Source organism: Arvicanthis niloticus, chromosome 10 (assembly GCF_011762505.2).
Source record: "Arvicanthis niloticus isolate mArvNil1 chromosome 10, mArvNil1.pat.X, whole genome shotgun sequence".
Taxonomy (NCBI): domain Eukaryota; kingdom Metazoa; phylum Chordata; class Mammalia; order Rodentia; family Muridae; genus Arvicanthis; species Arvicanthis niloticus.
The window spans coordinates 41,672,210-41,685,635 of NC_047667.1; the positions used below are offsets into that span (position 1 = coordinate 41,672,210).

General features: G+C 43.3%; 1 protein-coding gene across 1 annotated transcript in view; it reads right to left on the minus strand.

The window, feature by feature from the left end:
* Cacna1e (calcium voltage-gated channel subunit alpha1 E) overlaps positions 1 to 13,426 on the minus strand; it is a 469,992-nt gene that overhangs the window by 145,161 nt on the left and 311,405 nt on the right. Inside the window, exon 9 of the mRNA XM_076941358.1 lies at positions 5,182 to 5,285. Coding sequence (XP_076797473.1) covers positions 5,182 to 5,285 — 104 coding nt within the window. The remainder of the gene's footprint in view (positions 1 to 5,181; positions 5,286 to 13,426) is intronic.

Here is a 13,426-nt window from a genome sequence, read left to right on the forward strand (position 1 = left end):
TATCTCAGGTGGCTCAACCTATGAATGCCAAGCAAAGCCCCACTCCAAGGAGAGGTTTCATCCTTTCTAGAGGCCAGGGCTCACAGATCAGGCAGCAGAGAAAGCCCATGACCCCTCCTATCCACCGGACCCAGTGATACCAAGCCTTCTGTAGTCACCAGTGAAAATCCTCCAAATACTGAGAATTGTATACAGCACCAGAACACAGAAATGAAACCAGGGCAAAAGTAGTTCAGGCGCAGCTTGCAAGGTCCCTCTTGTTAACACTCCTTTAAATGTCAGAATTTATTTCTGACACCAGCTGTTGCCAGCTGCCAACACCACTTCCTAGGTTTCAGGTAGTAAAGAGGCATTGGCCAGACCAGTAGCATGGCATCTTCTGACTGAAGATGGTCTCCCAGCCAGAGGAGAGTTGATAGTCACAGAACTGGCTCCAACCAAATATTCACACTGTTCCAAACTCCTTCCCAGTGTCTGCCTTTCTTCTCCTTGCCCATTTTACAGAGTTCTGCCATGTTTTATAGTTTGACACAGTCGGACTGGCACAGTTGCTTCCTTGTTGATCATCCTGTGTCTGTTCCCTCCATGTCAGTCCTACCATGCTGGCACTAGATAGGTGCCCCTAGTCTGTCTATCCATCCTACTTGTTTTGTAATCATTTTACTTCAAAATTTAAGGTTTTGGTTTTTCTCAAAGAACTGCACATAGAACTTTAAAAGTCAAACAATTCTTGAAGGATTGCAATGAAAAAATAGCAGCCCTCTCTCTCACCTTTCCTGACTCCAGAATCTCCCTCTCCAGAGGCAGCCGCTTTCAACTCTTCTGTTTCTTCTGGTATTCATTTCAATTTTTTCTAAATATTATACTTAAGACACTGCTATTTCTTTATCTTTCAATTTTAGAAGCCACTTAATGATTTGTGGAACCTAAGATTTTGATCTTTGATACCCTATTCCTGTCCCCATGCTCAACCTCCCTCCCAATCTTATAAAGGCAATTGCAACACTGTGAGAGGCTAGCTCAGGCTTCAGTATCAACAATGGAAACCAGGTTGGCAGCTGAGCTACACAGAGAACTTGCTGTGTTTCTATTGCTTTAGAAGTAATACTTGTGCATGTTGTGGAATTAAGTACTTAAGTTGGGGTAATGGGGTGGGGAGAGGAGACACAGATGCCTAGAGAAAGAGAGTGAATACATGATTGTGTGAGTGTGTGTGCATGCATGCACACGCGTACGTGTGTGTGTGTGTGTGTGTGTGTGTGTGTGTGTGTGTTGGACCAAAAGAAATCACAGAACCCTTCAAAATACAACACATCGGGGCATATATTAGTTTCACTTGTTTTCTAAAGATAGCATGTTAGGACCTCTGTTGCCCTATGTTAGTCAGATGCTGATGCCCTCTAGGTCACTGAGAGTTATACCCTAATTCCATTTCACTATAATACTGGAGCTCAATCCCTTTGTCTTTGTCTTCTACTGACCCACTTGTGTGCATGAATACCATGCTTTTTTTCTTCATTTCTGCTTTTTTGAGAGTCACTTTATTATTTTATGTGTGTTACTGTTTGTCTGCATATATGTTTGTGCTGTGTGTGTGTGTGTGTGTGTGTGTCCAGAGCCTGTAGATGCCAGGTCCCTTGGGAGTAGAGTTTACAGATATTGGTGAACTGCCACATGGTCCTCTCTCAACCTCTGAGCCATCTCCCAACTCCATGCCTTGTTGTCTTACATGCTTCCTTATTCTTAGTGACTTGTATTCTTTATCAAGATTTTCCCCCAAAGGTACCTGACAATGTCCTTATTCTGTCCATACAGGTAACTGCACTCTGGGTAGTTAGAGCATTTGCTCTTGAAGGTCATTTTTTGTTAGGACGGTTTAGGAAATTCTATATTGCTTTCCGATTTTAAGTGTTGCCACTGAGAAGCTCACTGGCATTCTGATTCCTTATAGCCAAATAGTAACCATGTACCCAATGGCTAGAAGCTCTCAGAACATTCTTTTCTCTGATGATCTGAAGTTCCTGGCAATTTACCTTGGTGTGGTTTCCCTTTGTCGAGTGTACTTTTACCATGTGGGTATTTTGATGGTTAATTTACACAGCCACATCCTATCACATGATCACACGAGCTGTTACAATATTGCTAAATGTATAACTTTACATTTAAACATATTTACCAACATTGTGCTTTATACACAAATGTGATAACATATCACATTGTCTCCTTGTTTTCACTGGAACATCCTTAAGATACAATCTAGTCCATGTGTACACAGTATCTGCTGCTCTTAATTGCTACAGCATATGCCAACAGGTGCATCCAACAGCTATCTATCTGATCGCCCAGCTTGGGACACCCAGATGCTTCCCATGCCCACTGCCAAGAAATACACTGGAAATAACATCTTTGCATAGGAGTCAACTCTTTTATTTAAATCTGGCAATGGTGAGTCTTTTGTTTTAGAAACTTCCCTCATAGTTTTCTATGTTAATTCTTTCTTCCTGTTTCATTGTTCTCTTTATTAAACTTTCTTACTAAAATGTTGGATCAATTGTAAATATTTTTGAAACAAGGTCTTACTCTGTAGCTCAGGATGTGATTTTTTCCTGCTTCTGCTTCTCAAGTGCTGGGGTTATGAGCTCCTGTCACCATTCCTTACTCTTTGAGTCTATTAGTCTCTCTCTCTCTCTCTCTCTCTCTCTCTCTCTCTCTCTCTCTCTCTCACTCTGTGTGTGTGTGTGTATGTGTGTGTTTGTGTGTGTGTCTCTCTCTCTGTCTCTTTCTGTCTCTCTGTCTCTTTCTGTTTCTCTCTGTCTTTGTCTCCCAAGACCAGACTTTCTAAGCAGTACCCTTAATTTCACACTCCAACTTTACTATCTTTTTGGTTTGATTACATGTTTACATTAACTCAACTTTGTACTGCTTTCATGTCAAGTACGTGTTACATAGAGTTCCCACAGCCCTTCTTCATCTCAATACCCTTTTGTAATTAGCTATTACTTTGTGTATGAATTATAAATTTTTGTGTATGATTTTACTACCTGAGCTGCTCACACTCACCCAAGTCTCATGTCTACTTATTAAGTTGCCTAGGGACTTTCACACTGGGCATTTTCCTCAAATGCTGATGATCCCTGGCTGTGTGCCCACACTTATGAGCAGGGCAGTGAAAACTCCACATCCTTGGCTGGGGCTTGTGGTGTGTCAGTGCAGTGGGTGAGTGGCAACCGGCTTCGAAAGACCATTCATATTCTAATTCCTGGAACTCCTGAGTGTTACCTTATTTGGGAAAAAAAAGAGTCTGCAGATATAGCAAAGTTAAGTGTATTCAGAAGATGAGATCAAACTAGATTATCCAGTGATTCTAAATCAAATCACAAGTATCCTTATAAGAGCAAGAAAGAGGGAGATGACAGACCCTGGAGAGGAAGAGGCCATGTCAGCCCTGAAGCAGAGACTGGGGTGATGTGAAGGCAGGATGATATTCCAAGAAATGCCTGGATCTACCAAAGCTAGGAGAAGGAAGAAATGATTCTCTTCAGCCCTTGGAGGGAGCACAGGCCTGCCAGATTGGAACTTGTAACTCAAAAGCTACCAGAGAATTAAATGCCCATCCATTTTATGCTACCCGGATAGTGATGTTTATTGTAATAGCCATAGGGAATAAACAGGGTGAGCTTTCGGGGGGGGGGGGGGAGGGGGTGATGGAACTGGAACCTGTTTCCCTAACCTCACCAGACTGTCAAACAGAGTTTTTTTTTTTCTTTTAAGACAGACTCCCCTCAGAAGAATTCTCTAAACTATTGTCAGACGGTTGCTTTTCTGAGAAAACAGAAGTGGGCTGGGGAACTGACATTCAGCTTAGGGACTGTCACTTAGGCCTCTTGTTTCCATGACAATGTCAAGACCACCTTAAGATGCAGCAGGTGTTATTGGTCCAACCTTTGATGGCTTAGACCTTGACAGAGAATAGTTCCCTAATATGATTAGGGGTGTGGCTAAACAGGGGCAGATACTTGGCCAGTATGATCTAGAGACTGAGCAGGTGGTATGACTTCTAATCAATCTCTTGTTTTTAATAGCATGTACACTCTGACTCCCAGGAATATTTGCTGTCTCTAATTCCCAACCCTTTCTTGGGCTCAGTCTCATCTGCTGTCATGCCTCTCAGTTTCTTTGTTCTTGTACATACTTAGTGTGCATTTCCTCTATTCATAGACTTTCCCAAAAGCCACCAACTTGTTTCAAGCTATGTGTAAGCATGAAGACCACTTTACACACTATCATTCGAAGGACTCACACCAATCAACAAAATCACCGTCATCATCACCATCATCATCATCACCATCATCACTAACATAATCAAAACCATTATCATCACCATCACCATCATCTCAACTTTATTTAGTAAAAGATAGTATTTTATAAAATATTTCCCTAGACTGAGCCATCTTAAAAATATTACATTTTAGCCTCTTCCTATTCCATACAATGCCCTGTTCTCTATCTTTACTAGAGTGTTTATCTCCCTGTACTTTGTTTTCCTAAGTTATTCTCACACATATCTTATACCTCATGCAATTCCCAGTCCTGTTTGAAACTATCTCTAATGACTTTAGACTGCACAGATTTGTTCTTTCTCCCAAACAAATTATTATATTTCACACTGGTCAGTAAAAACAAAATTTTTACTCCCCAATTCGAATGACAAAAGCATCTCTGCAAAACATGTTAGACACCAGGAATATAAACTGGTATAAATGAATTCGAGTCACAAACATGAGATGTGATGCCTGATATACTGCAAAGCAAGCATTTTAATGTTTTTAAATTTATTTTTTGAGAATAGAATCTATATCTTCCTTAACTACGTATCCATAGTAACCAGCACAGTGCTTGACATAGAGTTATTGGATGGAGATATAGATGGGCAAATGAACTCACAAGGTGCTGTGTTCATAACTGTGCACGGCATATAGATTGTTGTGATGTCTAACACTAATTGAGATGATTAAAACAGTCATCTGCTACTGCGCTGACTCACCTGGAACAACATTGGTACAAGGCTCTGTCCAGTGTCTTTGAAGTGATTGACGGGTAAGTGAGTGAACCTATCATCCATCAGGAGGCATGAGCCCCCAGTTAGCAGCTCACAAAAGGAGAGCGAAACGTCTGGCTTACCCGGAAAGCACTCCCAGGACGAGGTTGAGAACAAAGAAGGATCCGATGATGATGAGGGGGATAAAGTACAGCCAGTTCCAGGTGGCTCCTAAGGCATCATTGGTCTGCAAGAGACAAAAACGGTTTCTTAATATTTAAAGCCATCCCAGGAGCAAGGCCTACATTCCAGCGGTTTCATACAGACAATGATGTAACAATCACGGTGAGATACAGTTCAACATTACCTCGCCCCCATCCTCACTCCACTTTATTGTAAGACAACTCACATTTTGCCCTGTGCCTACTGAAGGTCGCATCAGCATCTCTGTAATATCCTGAGTGGGAGAATTCTAACACCCTTACTTGGAAGAAATAAAACCTGAATGAGAAAAAGCCAAAAAAAATTTTTTTCCAAGGTTATAAAAAGGTGAACTGGCTTTATAATTCTTGGTAACATTTATTCTCAACCTTCGTACTCTTAAGCTAGATAGATATTTTAAAAACAAGGGCAGGTTGTACTCATCACCCTCTTCAATGGGTGTTAGCAAAGCCCTTAGTAGGGCTGCTTACAAGGAATTAGGTTCATGTTTATTTTGCCCAGCTCTGGGGATGACTGTTTACTGATCACAATTTGGTACTACAGAGCTGGCCCAGGTCTAGCCTCAGCAAATCCCTGGACAGAACAAGGACTATGTCTACATTTGCAGAATGATGGTAGGAGATCTTCAGATGTCTCACAACCTTTCTCATCATCCCCTAACTCTTGCTGATACAGAGAGGTGTGGGTGGAAGGGGAAGCACAGAAATATAGATTATGGATTCCTGTCTCCAAGTTGGATGCAGAGATGTTGAGGCACCCAGAACTGAAGAAGGGTGACTTGCCATATCCTATGAGACTCTTGAAATTGAACTCAAAGAATACTGAGGTGCTGTCTCTAACACCCTTGTCTCTCAACAAAGGGTTCTTGTTCATTGGATTCCCATGCTCAAGTTTTTCCAAAGGGATTTTCTGGATTAGCACTTCCTGTATGCAGACCTTTGAACTTTCTCCCTAACCCAACCCTTCATGAAACACTTTCAATATCCATTTGAAACCCACAATGGATATTTTGTCCCTAATTCATTGGGGGAAACAGGTCCATCAAGATCAAATGCCAGACCTAAATCTAATGTGCTGACTTAATAAAATTGAACCCAGAACTCAGAGCATCTGTGGCAACATATTATCGGTCCATCCCTTCTATGTGCCTCTTTTTCCTTACTACTAAACCCTGAAAATGTTTTAAAGTGATCGTCCTCATGTTTCCTGTGGCCTTCTGTAACCCAATCATTTTTTCCTCTCCAGTTGTCTCATTTTTTTCCATTCTAATGTCAAGCCACATAACATATCTGTGGATTGACTATGGCTGCTGTCTCTGGACAGTCAAATCTCCAGTTAAAAATAATATCATTCTGAGTGAGGTAACTCAGACCAAAAGGACATGCATGGTATGTACTCACTAATAAGTGAACATTAGCTAATAAAAACGTACAGAATACCCAATATACAGTCCACAGGACTCAAAAAGGTCAACAAGCTGAAGAACCGAAGTGAGGAAGCCTCAGTCCCACTTGGGAGGCAGAAGAAAGCAATCATAAGTGGGGAGGGAGGGAGGGACAAGGAGGGAAAGTGGACTGGGGTGGGGGGAAGAGGGGAACCTGGTCTGGTATTGGGTGAGGATTGAAGCTCTGAGGGCCAGCAGAAAAGTGGAAACAGGCAACCTAAGGAGGTAGGAGGTTGGGGGTACCCTCCAGAATGCACCAGAGACCTGGGAGGCGAGAGATTCTCAAGACTCAAAGGGAAGACCTTAGATGAAATGCCAGACAATAGGAGAGTGAAGTTATAGATCCTACCTCCAACTGGAAGACAGGGCATCAAGTGAGGGAGGAGGTTGCCATCCCACAGTCAAAAACTCTGACACAGAATTGTTCCTGTCTGAAAGAACTGCAGGAATGGAAATGGAGAAGAGCCTGAGGAAAAAAAAAATTCAGCCACAGGTCCAAAGTGGGATCCAGTTCATGGGGAGGTCCCAAGGCCTGACACTATTACTGAGGCTATGGAGTGCTCACAAAAAGGGACCTATCATGACTGCCCTCCAAAAGACCCAACAAGCAGCTGAAAGAGTCAGATGCAGATATTTGCACGCAAACAATGAACAGAAGCTGCTGATCCCTGTGGTTGAATTAGGAAAAAGCTGGAAGAAGCTGAGGAGGGCAACTCTGTAGGAGGACCAGAGCCTGGACCCCCGAGATCTCTCAAACACTGGACTACCAACTAGGCAGAATATACAAGCTTATATGAGGCCCCCAACACATATACAGGAGAGGACTGTTGGGTCTCGGTTCAGTCAGAGAAGATGCAAGTAACCCTCAAGAGTCTGGAGGCCCCAGGGAGTTTAGCAATCTGGTGGGATGAGGGGTGGGGACATCCTTGTGGAGACAGGGGGGCAGGGAGGAGGTATGGGATGTGGAACATTCAGAGGGTGGACCAAGAGGGGAATAAAATTTGGAGTTTAAAATAAATAAATTAATTTTAAAAAATAATCCCAAGTCCTTTTGGCAAACTTGTGCCTTTTGTTCTGGCCCTGCACTGATCACAAAATCAGATCACTGGAATAAAGTTGACTAAACATTTGACACAAACAAACTATAAGAAAAAAAATTAAACTGTATGGAACAAAGTCCTGCCCATTTTAGTGTCTGAAATTTAGGTCTTTGGCTTAACCCAGTCTTGGTTAGATACAATTAGAGAGGACACAGGGCAAATCTCAGAGAAAGTCATGTCTCATCATCAGAAGGAAGATGCAGCAGAACCAGAAGCTGAGAGTCAAGTGGAGGTGTGAAGGCCAGGGCAGGTGGGTGTGACCGAGATGACTGGCAAGTGCCTTGCTGTGAGCTAAGGAAGAGATTGCTGATCACTGTAGCTGATCATGGGGAGTCAAATGTTCTTTAAAGCCTTGGTAACTTCAGTGGTTCACCAGTGGCTCCAGACAAATACAATCTGTTTACTTCATGGTTTCACTTGTCCCCTACGGTGTTCTTTGGCAGCGGGGACTACATTTACACCAAGCACCCAGATCAGAGCTCAGCTGCTTCTAAAAGTGTCAATATCAGCAGTGGTGATGTTGAAATTGTGGTTTTTGAGATATCTCTGATCTCACACTGAGCTATGGTTAAAAGGCAGCTAGGATGGCGACAGAGTGAGACCTATATAACTGTGTAAAACATTGTGTACTCTGCATTGCCGTGATTTGTAGAAGGCAAGGATGGCATTTTATGGAAAATGGGTTTGGTAACCAGAGGAAGTTAGGGAAACGTCAGATTATCTATGACTCACTGCTAGTGAGAACGGTGGAAAAGATGTAGCACTTACTTCACTATGCCATTTCATTAACTTTCTTGGTGGTGAAACCTTCTTTGTCAAAGAAAATCTATCAATACATCAGAGAATATATTTCATGACACAAAGATAAGACAATCTCCCTTATTGAGGACTCTGAAATATCCTTCCTAATTCCTCTACAAAACACACATGACAAACAGTACGGGTCCAGCCAGAGTTGGCTGAGAATGCTTGGGGTTTACTTTTAACTATCTGAATATTTTAATATCTGGAATGTGACAAAGACTTTGGCACACACAGAGCTAATTAATTAATAAATGGCCACACTTTAAATAAGATGACTCGCATGTTAAAAATAGACCAATACAAATCCATTCTGGTAACACTTTCTCCCTCTGTGGAATTTTCTCTGAATTACACATGTCATGTACTTCAGTAATGGGGCATCCTGGAAGAAGAAAAAGGAAGATGAGGAAGAGAAGGGGGAAATGAAGAGCCGTGAAGACATCAGCCCTAGCAACGTGATGCTCTGGGGGTTAAGGAAAATTTGACTGACAGCTTAAAAGGTCCTACAGGGGAGAGAAGCTTGACAGCGCCTTCCCGCCATTTCTCACATCATTGCTGAGTCCCCTCCACGCTCAAGCTCAACTCCTAACTCCTTGCCCTTCTTCCTCTACCTTTTCTGGCCGAGTGGCTTCCCACTCCTTCACATGTTTATTGTGGTCCAATAGCCAATGGATGAAGGGGACATTCCTCATCAGAAAGTGGGCAAGCAAAGGACTCTGCTCACGATTCCCTCCTTCAAAATGGCAAGGTTCTTTCAGATGCTAAATGGAGCTTTCGTCTCCTTCTGATTCATCATTATTAAAAACTTAAAATTGTCCAGTGTAGGAGAGATGTCTATATTTTAGTGTGTATATTTTGAGACTTAAAAATGAAGCAATCAACAACTCTGAAGACATCAAGCATCCTGATACTGTGAGTCAGGATACCATTGGCAGTGTGGCCATAGAGTATGGTCATTCTCTTGTTCTGTCTAGGTGACTCTCTCTAGAGGGGATGGGAGGCCACAGTCTGGAGAAAAGTAGGAGCTTTCCTTTTCATTCTTCATTGTATCTGTGACTCTTATGATGCTCACAGGCAACTTTTGTATATTGGATACTCAAATCTTATTTTTAAACTTTAAAACATGAGACAGCCCTGCTAAGGTCTTTGGATAAAATCCTGGCACATGAGCCTATAGCTTCCAAAATCTATTCTGCTAGTCTCTGCCCCAGTCAGAGTGTCACAGGAGCATCTTCACCACCCAGACTGCCAATGGGAAACAACTATGAATCAGGCCCTTCCCTGCAATGACTGTTACCTAGAGAACAGCATTCTCTTCAGTTCACACCTATGCAACACTTGCCACAGTGATGAGCTTTGGACTGAGGGATGTCTGAGCGGCTGACAAAAGCTTGGTCTGTGTGATATATCATACCCAGAGAAAATTTGTGAATCAGAGTCCCAAGTACGGAAGATACCTCAACCAGATTATAGGTGCCTCCCACTTGCTAGAGATGAGATGGGTATAGCAGAAATGAGAAGGTGGAGTCACTCATATGACAAGCTCAAACCTCACATTGATGCTTTGTTCTTCAGGGACAGATGCTATTCTCCTGACCTTGGCCATTAGAATGCCAGCTGAACTTGACCTTGGGACTTGTACAAGTGACCTCCCAAGGACTTGTGGCTCTTATTTGGCTTTGGTCTAAGAGCTGTACCATCACCTTCCATTGTTCTAAAGCTCCCAATTTAGGTGAAAGCATACTGGTTCTGCTGGTTTCTGCTGGCTTCACCAGTTTGCAAACAGCCTCACGTGAACTTCCCAGCCTCTGATCAAGTGCACTGGCTCTCCTGAACCCTTTCCTCATTCGCCATTTGCTTTTCTCTGAAGCACCCTAGCATGCCTACCGTATGGGAGCTATTAGAGAGAGCGCGCTTTTCCTTGGTTCACTGTCCTCTACTTTATGGGCTGATGTACCTACAACGCACAGCAATTTCTCTGCCTGGCCCTTCTCTTGATGCCAGTCTAGCTGTTCCTCCTCTTTCTCACCTGTCGCTTCGCTGAATGGCACACACATGCACATGTGCATGTGACAATGGTGATGACAGACAGAGAAAGAAGTTTGGGGGTGGCAGCCCACCTGCACAGGAGTGCTCAGCCGGTACCAGTCCTGACATCGTTAGAATGCGTTTCTTTGGGAACCTGCCTGATTGAGGGTGGTAAGCTCACCCACTCCCTGTGTAAACAGGCACACATGGCAATTATCACATTAATCTTCGGGGGTGGGGTGGGAGAGATGCACGAAGATAGGGCAGGAGGAGCCAGACTGGAGAGAAAGATAGGAACGGAAAGAGCAAGAAGAAGGGGGCCCGATAGTTCTTCCTGTCAGAGGTCGCATGTTCAGAACTCTTACAGGGTCCTATCAGGCTCTGTGGAAAGCATGCTAAAGTACCTGTCGGTCATGTTCTTGCTTCTCAGAGCAGCTCTGAACAGAAAGGCTGAACTATCCATGACATACTTATGGCTGAAAGTATTGGGAAAGAAAGAACAGGTTCCTGGATTCTTTAGAAACAGTCTTTGGGGGAACCCCTCATTCCCAAATTTGAGGCTGGAAGACCCAAGCCAAATTGCAGAAGGCTTCCCTAGCTGAAGCACAGCTTCCACTTGAGGTCAGGGGGATTCTCTGTCAGGGTTTTACGTATCTCTGTCAGGTGTTAGCACAGCCCTGGCCTCCACTTAACAGATACCAGTGGGAATCCCTGAGTTGTGACAAATGAAAATGTCTCCAGGATTTCCAAATGTTTTGCATGGAAAGATAAAAACAGCTTCAGACCAAACGCCTCTGGCCTCGGGGCTCCATCTTAATTAGAGATCTTCAGTTTCACTAATTACTAATAGCTCAGGTTGGAAGGTGGTGGAGCAGCTACCAGCCTGCCAAAAGAGACAGACCATTTGTCTCAGCCAACGCTAAACACTCTTAAGACAAGGAACATGGTTGTGAAATGTGAATACAGATGCGCTTTCTCAACAAATTCCTTCTGTCTCAGTCCTGAACCAGGTAGACTATTCCTCACTAAGTAACTATTCCTCCTTGTCCTTCCCTTCTAGCATGAGAGGCTCCATCCTACCCCCAGGGACTTAGATGCTCTGCTTTGGAACTCAAATGACTTCATCCTATGCATTCATGAACTACCTGCTAAGGAGTAAATTTTAACAGCAAAACAGCCACAGTCTTGGCCACCATGGAGCTTGTAGTATAATAGGGAATGACTGAGTAAACAGATAAACACACAGAAAAGTATAATTCCAAATAAGGTCAGTGTTGTGAAGGGACCGTGGAGTGCTCAGGCAGGTGGTGGATTCACTCTGGTCAACAAAAAGGGGACAATGTGTCATAGAGAAAGAATTCTTTGAATAAAAGCAAGGTGTGGTGTAGAAGAAGGGAAGGGAGTGCCTTCTTTGAATCAATGATACTGTCTTGCAGTACCTCCTCCTGCCCAATCCCATGCAGATATTCTGAAATATATATAAAAAAAATTATGCCAGGCGGTGATGGCGCACGCCTTTAATCCCAGCACTTGGGAGGCAGAGGCAGGCGGATTTCTGAGTTTGAGGCCAACCTGGTCTACAGAGTGAGTTCCAGGATAGCCAGGGCTACACAGAGAAACCCTGTCTCGAAAAACCAAAAAATAAATAAATAAATAAATAATGCAGGCTACCTCTTAGATGAATCTTTCCAAACTGTACATTACTACAGCAGTATCCAATAGCCCTTGGGTCTCTTCCCAGTACCATTTTCCTATCTTAAATGTAACCAAATCTTGACTTCTATAACTATCCACCTGACAGGACTCATCATTGGTTAGTGCCAGGTGAATGCTCTCTTCCATATGTTAAACCACCCATGGGAGTCAGTGATCTGGGTGTGACAGACAGGCTTTCTACTGATAACCTACAAGAATACTCATCCCCAGCTGCTATGGGTGCTATCTATGAATAGCTCTCACACTGGCCTCATTCTTGGCGCCTCCCTCAGAAGCCTGTCCCTGGCTGAAAGACCAGCCTCACCATGAACATCATACTCTTGTGGTGATAATGGGAGGACCAGTGGCCATGAGCTGCCTCAACTGAAACAGCATTGATGGTCCATCCTCTGTCAGGCTGGATGGAACACTCAAGTGATACATTCTCACTTGGAGTTGCCTATGGAACAAGGCTGATACCAACACTTCTGAGACCACATCTCTGCCTCAGTTTCCCCAACCTAGCTACTTTTCTCCCATTCTTCCAGGGATCTCCTAGTATTGATTCCTCTATAATGTCTTCAGTAGGCACCTCTATCCCAGAGTCAATTTCTAAGGAATCAGACTTGAGACATTTTATACCATCCTTACCAGGGCTTTGACTAATGTTAGCAGGCTGGCAGCACCTGAATCACAGCTGTTTTGTGACATTTCTAGCAACAGAGCCACTGTATGCCTTTGCCACCCCATGTTTTAGGAAAATGAGACAATGAATAGTGTAGCTTATAAGCTGTTGGATATTCTGAATCCCACCCATGTATTATTGAAGCTGATTTCCTGCATACCAGGAAGAAAATTATGAGTTTACATGGCCCAATCTATCATTTTCTAGAAGAAACTGAAGCCCCCAAGAAGCATAATGACACCTTTGAGGACACAGGCAAATTACTGAAGGACCTGTGTCCACAGTCCAGAGCCATAGTGACTCAGCTTCTCGAGAATCTGACTCTCTTTATCCAGTAGCATCACAATGCCTGAAATCAATTGCATCCATATTGTTACCATCTTTAAGACAGTGGTTCTCAGCCTGTGGGT